At 43.8% G+C, this 6762-nt stretch overlaps 1 protein-coding gene across 1 annotated transcript; it reads right to left on the reverse strand.

The window, feature by feature from the left end:
* Positions 1-3969: 3969 nt before the first annotated feature.
* atoh1a (atonal bHLH transcription factor 1a) lies at positions 3970-6125 on the reverse strand. Its single transcript, XM_031856833.1, has 2 exons — positions 5861-6125; positions 3970-5564 (listed from the first exon to the last, which is right to left on the reverse strand). The coding sequence occupies exons 1-2, from the start codon at positions 6123-6125 to the stop codon at positions 4726-4728; spliced, it is 1104 nt and encodes a 367-aa protein (XP_031712693.1). The 3' UTR covers positions 3970-4725.
* Positions 6126-6762: the final 637 nt, after the last annotated feature.

Below are 6762 nucleotides of genomic sequence, written 5' to 3' on the forward strand. Positions count from 1 at the left end.
CACACACACACACACACACACACACACACACACACACACACACACACTGTAGCCAAAGTGATTGCATTGCATTTTTATGAGAAAATTGAGAAAATGGCACAAAGTAATTCAAAACGAAAGTGTTTCAGATAAAAAAATAATAATTGATGACACACACACAAACAATAATATGGACACACAGATTTACATTGAATAACATGAACAGAAAGATACGCGCATACACTCAAACCTTTACATCCTCAAACATGCAAATCCAAGAAACACACTCACACACACACATACAAACAAAGCCATGTAACTGATTCCGCAGGAGCATTGAGCACTGTGGATAATTGGTGGCACCATTGTGCTGCTCTTCAATGGGCCGGTTACCCAAGAAGCCTCATGTTCGTGTTCATGTACATTTGCTTTGAAGGTGGCGGACACAAAAAGCTAAACCCTGCCCAGAACAAAGCCCTGGGAGACCCTGCTTCACCCATAGACGTCTTTCATGGAGAGAACCAGAGATAAATGATCTTCTCTTTTTGTGACAGTGTGTACGTACTGCGTGTGGGACTGTGTCAGCGTGTGTATGTGCAGGTGGACATGCTTTGAGGGACGGGCTGCTTGTCGTCAAACCACAGGATGTATTTTGTCAAAATACTTTAACAGTACCGCTTTAGAAGATGTAAGGCCCTCAGCTTTGGGACCCTTTCAAAAATAAAGCTGACATTTATCAGGCATAATGATTTCACATGGTAAATATGGAGTTGTACACATAACAACATTACCAAAAAAGATAACTTTGCAGGTATAAATGTTACATTGTGTGTGACTGTGAGTCACAGTACTACCAAGGAAAGCATTAACAATTAATAGCCTCACTGAGTTGGAGCATGCAGTGCAACAGGTGCTCATCGTGGCACAGCTGCATTGTGTGTGTTTGTGTGATCAGTCACTATAGGTTACGCTACAGTACATGATAATACAAGGCTCTGGTGAAGGCTTCAGGGTAATTTAAGGGTAAGATTAAACAAAGGGGTAGTTATGGTTGTTAGCCCTTAGGCCAATTTACAGTTGGCTGAATGGAACTCAACTGAACCGTTATCTATCTGTCTGTCTATCTGTCTATATATCTATCTATCTATCTATCTATCTGTCTGTCTGTCTGTCTGTCTGTCTATCTATATGTCCCCTGTTGCCGCTGTCTCTACTCTCTCTTTTTCCCTCCCTCTCACTTATTATTCTGTCTCTATGTACCCATGGTGTCCTCACTCGCCAACCTCTCCCGCTCTCCCGCTCTCTCTCTCTAGGACAGCAGATGGAGACTATGGCCCAGTTCTGCCTTTTGTTCTGGGTCCCCAGAGAGACCCGTGGCTTTTTGGACAGCACACAGCTCGGCTCCCCATATCTCATACAAAATGCAAGCGCCTCTCTTTTCATTAAAAAAAGGAAGCGGTGGAATGCACATATTCTGAATATATTTATTGAAATGAGCATGACCACAGAGGCTTAAAACATATTGAGCGCTCCTCTTGACTAAAGATTGTTTATCACGCCCTGACTTCACTGAAACTTTCTGAGTCTTCTTTTATGCATAATGTTCGTTGCTTTCATTCTTGTGCTGGATTTGAACAGTTTGTTTTGCATAGCACATCGTTTTATTTGACACAACAAAGAGTTAAAGATAAATTCGTTCTAATATTCAGGAGCCTCTGAGTCTAAGAAGAGTCCAAACGTAAAGAGCTGGAAACAAACAGACATATAGGTCGATGTATGGCGTTGTTGAAACAACTTCCCTTAAAAGCAAAAGAAAGAAAAAATATCAAGCAAAAACTTGTAAGAGTGAAGACCGTGCAAACTGTGGATTTTTCATTTTCGTTGTCTTATTTTTCTAACAAACAGCGTCCACACGCGTCAGTGCGTCTCAGGTTCCCCCAACTGTTGTTATTTTTTATAACGTCTGCGCTGCGTAAATAATTAATGTTCGTGAAACATCAACCTGATCAGCATCCCACCTGTTGAAGATGGCTGTTTTCATCTCCCACTTTCTATAAAAACCACCACTGGAGAAATAAAGCCCGTTAGTGGTCGTTATCATACCACTATTGACCAAACAAAAAATCCTGCAATTGTTCATGTATCTTATTTGGAGACCCCCAATTATAGTCCTCTAAAAATGTAAAGTGAGATAACTGAAGTTATTTCAATAAACAGCTCTTTATTAATTTGCAAAATATCAAGGAAAATATACGCTCCAGTGATTCAGTGTTTGGACCTGACCAATTTTTTGAAATATTATTTTTCTGCAACAGAATCACGACGGTTCCACGTGTATTTCCATAGAGTGAACAGTTATATTCCTACAGCATCCCTTTAAACTTGATCTCCTTTCACCGCAACACGAACTCGCTGCAGATGGCTGTCTGGTCATACTCAGATGTAGCTCTACCTGCATAAATTCTGTTAATAATTGAACACAGTATCCTCATTATATTTCCCTTATTTCCCTACCTTCGGGAGGCGAGCAAAGGGGCACGGCGTGTGATTGGCTGAAAACAGTGGGTGGGAGACAGGGCTGTGACAGGTAGCAAACAGGTAGGCTATTTCAGGCAGTTTCATAAATAATTTCGAAGTATTTGGCTGTTTTGTACCACGCCCTGTGTCCGACAGGCTGTTGACACGTTGTAGAGGAGTCGCAAATAAGTTGGAGAAAAAGAAAGGAGGAAAAAAAACTCAGCCTGAGTCACGCAGCAGGACAGGTTGCCAGTGTGTGCGTGGTGCGTTTGTCCCCGTCCATGCGCGTGTTTGTTTGAGTTGATGGGGAGAGGGGAAGAAAGGAGAAAGACAAAAGTGGAAAGGAGGAGGTGTGTGTGTGCAGGTCTTTCTTTAGTTGAGAAAGTGTGTTCTCTCTCGAGTCAGGTCCTCGGGGACACGGTGGGGACCCGCGAGCGCTCACCAGCTGACAGCGCGTGCTTCACTGAGGCCATCCAACACCTCGGCCCACGAGCCAGCCAACAATAGGCTGAAATTAATGCACACTCCCCATTACCAACTGGTATTCACCAAATGGACGACATGGCAACAGTTCAAAAAAAAGTTTTTGTCGAGTGCATAGAAGATTGTTGCAAGAAAAACAAAACACATTGCGCTAGAACTCAATGTTGATCTGCGTCAAAGTCAGTTTAGAAAACTCAACCGAGTGTGGGTCTGGGGGCGCGTGCACCTGCAGCATACGGCGAGCGAGCGCGTGTTAGACACGTTTCATGTCGCTGTTACGATACATAAGAGGTGATCAAGTGTTGAACTTTGTTTTTAATTAGACGGAAAGGCCCACTTGTCTGGTTTTACATTATTAACGTTGGACGTTCAAAAAGCAACCTTTTTAATTGTGTTCATTATCTCCTGAACCCCGTTAGGCCCTGTTCAAATATGTGACTCAGGCTATTTTTAATGCACATTCATGAAGGTTACAGTACGATACTGTGGATGTAAATTTCGTTAGGCAGAAGATGCAATTTATAAAATTAGGTAATTGCTTAAAGCCTGTATTATTTATTCATCAATGTATCCAATTTACATTATTAATATTGTTATTATTATTAGTAGTAGTATCATTGTTATCCTTGTTATATTATTATAATTATTATATATGATTGTGTTATTGGCCTGTTCAGTTGTTAACAAGCTCTAAAAGGCAGACTTAGTTTCCAACCACCACAAACAACCTGTTATCATTATTATTGTTATTATTATTATATTATATTAATACTGGAAAAATGAGTGGAAACAAAACGGATGGGGTTACTGCTCACTGTTTAAAAACAGCTGATAAAAGAGTTCATTGCAGTAAAAAAAGGTGCGAGGAAACAACAGAGACAAAGAGACATTTTCGTTTGCCTTTTTATTCCCAAAATCAAATTAACATAACAATGAATGGTAAAGTTATAGTATTTTTATGTATTTAATAAATGTATGTATGGAGTTATAAAAAGCAAATCAAATGAAACATATCAGCAATAAATAGGCCTACATGTCAATTAATCTCATCCAGTGAAAGCAAAAGACACACAAGTTCATCTGAAGGTACAAAATAAAATACAAAAGAAGGCAGCATTGATGGTTACATTAAATAGGCTATTTGTTTGGAATTGGCAGTACTACACTAGCAAACAAAGCAACACAATATTGTTTATGGTGTGAAAACAAAGGTCGTATTCCTCAAGCCTCTGGCTCGTATATTTTTAAAGTGCACATTATGAACTTTTGAAGTTGCAAAACTAAATAGCTACATTAGACAAACAAATTAACAAATTAAAACATAAATCAAAACAAAAATCATATTATAGCTACAAAAAAAGTGTTTTTACATTATCAAATACAAGCATTTATCCATAAAGTTATTATTTTGTGGAAGACAGCTTTTTTGGTCGGAGTGACGTAGGAAATACCCATGGCAGTGCTATATGCGCGACATGGCAGAGGGGTCTTCCAGCCACGTCTCCATGGAAACTGGAAATTATAGGCTATCTATTGGCAGAACCGAATTAGGTCTATCTCACACGAAAAATAACCTTTACACTAACAAGTTGATAAAATAGAATTATTGTTAAAAATTGAACATGACATTCCCATCATTGAACGGTGTTTTGTTAGCAACAGATAGACTGCATGATTGACACGGTGAACGGCCATTACACTTTGTTGTCCTGCACTTTTTAATAAAGTCGGTTATTTTTTAATCATTCAGAAAGCAACCGTGTGATGATGGTGGCTGCGTAGCTTGAGATCTGAGAAGTCATCCTCTTCACTTGAGTGGAGCTCCATCGCTATTTCATCCGAGTCACTGAAGTGGGAGTGCGGGGAAAACTCTCCGTCGCTCCGGGGGGACTCTTTCCTCCCGCCTCCGACCGGTGCGAGCGAGCTGCCCGCCCGAGCGCAGGGAGGAGGAGAGGGCGAACGCATCGCTTCTTCAACCATGGCGGAAAACGAACCGTCGTCAAATGAGGGGTGGAAGGGCATCCCGCTGATGTGAACAGGTAAGCCGCCACCGGAGACGGGCACAGCCGCCGCTGTCCTACAGGTTGCGGGGGACGGGGGAGCCCTGTCCTTCGCCCCGTCAAAACCAACGGCGGGTGGAAGCGCAGTGTCACATTTTGGCGAGTTGTTTTTATTGTTTGAGACTTCGGAATTGCTGCTGCTGCTGGAGGAGACGGGACCTTGGAGCAGATCAGCCAGAGCGTTGATGTAAATCTGCGCCATCTGTAAAGTTTCATATTTGGAGAGCTGTTTGTCGTTGTCCAACGCAGGGATGACGCTGCGCAGCTCGTCGAACGCGTAGTTAAGCCCGTGCATCCGCCTCCTTTCGCGCGCGTTTGCGGCTACGCGCCTCTGCTTCTGCACTCCGTGGACTGGTCTGCTGGACTGGGCTCTCTGTCTCGGGGATGTCTCTTCGTCAGACCCGGTGACGGTGCCTTGAAGACGGCACAAGTCCCTGACTTTGAGCGAAGAGGAGGAGGGGCTCTTGGCAGTTTTTCTGTAGCTGGGAGGGCTGGGGTGGCCCGAGGACTCCGGGGAACCACTCTCTGAAAAATGAAAACAAATGTGATGAACTGGTCTGGTTTGACCACACACCTATGATAAATGCTGTTTATTAGATGTTTTGTTATCAAGCGCATTACAATGTAGTCATTACAAAATAAACTTTACGCATAAGCTCTCAGTAAAGGAAAGTAATGCTTATTCTGCCTATGTGATACTTTCAGTGCAAACCAAAGGATTTAACGCCACTGCAAATCCCTGTTGCCTGTTGCACGTGACATTGCATCGCAGGCGATTGTAAATGTTGTCCAAAATGGAAATGGCATGCGGTGTTTCTCACCGTGGTAGGAGCCGGTGCTCGGGCAGGGCGAGTGCCGCAGGTAGTCGGGTGAACTGGCGTGTGCCACGCAGGTGCCCGAAGGCTGCGCTGGAGCCAGCCAGGCGCGTGGGTCACTGCAGCTGTCCACGAGCGTCATTCCAGGTTCATAGCGGGACTCCTCGAGCTGCTGCTCCCCTCCCCTCTCCACCAATCTCGGGCTCTGCAGCCGCGAGTTGAGGACTGCCACCTCGCCTCTGCTCCAGTCTTCCACACTTCGGACATCCATGTTTCAAAAAAAATAAATCAAATGTAGGCAAAGTTAAACCGGCTTGCAATATTAGATTTTTTTTCTAGGAGGCACGCAGCACGGCTATGCTGTCGCGCTGTGTGAATACGACTGTCGCGTGCGGGACTCCTTCTCTGGTGTCTCAAGGCGCTGCCTCGGTTTAAAAGGCGGCACGCGTCTGGGAGCCCCCCTCCTCGCGCTGGTCGCGTGTTGACGTCCAATGAGAAGTCTCGGTAAAGGCCCGAGAGAGGTGATTATGGCCCCCCGAAGCCGGACTGTTTATGATAACGCAAGGAGTGTTTAACGCAAGGGAGGTAAGGGGAACCTCCCACAGGACGCACGTGCATGGAGGTGGTGGTTTTATGAAGGAGCGTGGACAGCGCTCCTTCATAATTGTGGAACCCCCAGGATTGTGGAACCCCCAATCCTCAGTCCAAGTCATATGGTGCATCCCGTAACTTTGTCAAACACAACTTTTATGAGAGACAAATGAAAGAAAGAAATCCAGCAAAATATGTTCCCAAAATTAACTGAAAACATGGGGCTTCATCTCAATACAGGCCCATATAGATTATTTTTGAATTTAGAAAATAACTGCATTTCATCCCCACACAAATGCAAGGAATAAGCAGACACT

Source organism: Anarrhichthys ocellatus, unplaced genomic scaffold, assembly GCF_004355925.1.
Source record: "Anarrhichthys ocellatus isolate YVR2014 unplaced genomic scaffold, GSC_Weel_1.0 scaffold17, whole genome shotgun sequence".
NCBI classification, from domain to species: domain Eukaryota; kingdom Metazoa; phylum Chordata; class Actinopteri; order Perciformes; family Anarhichadidae; genus Anarrhichthys; species Anarrhichthys ocellatus.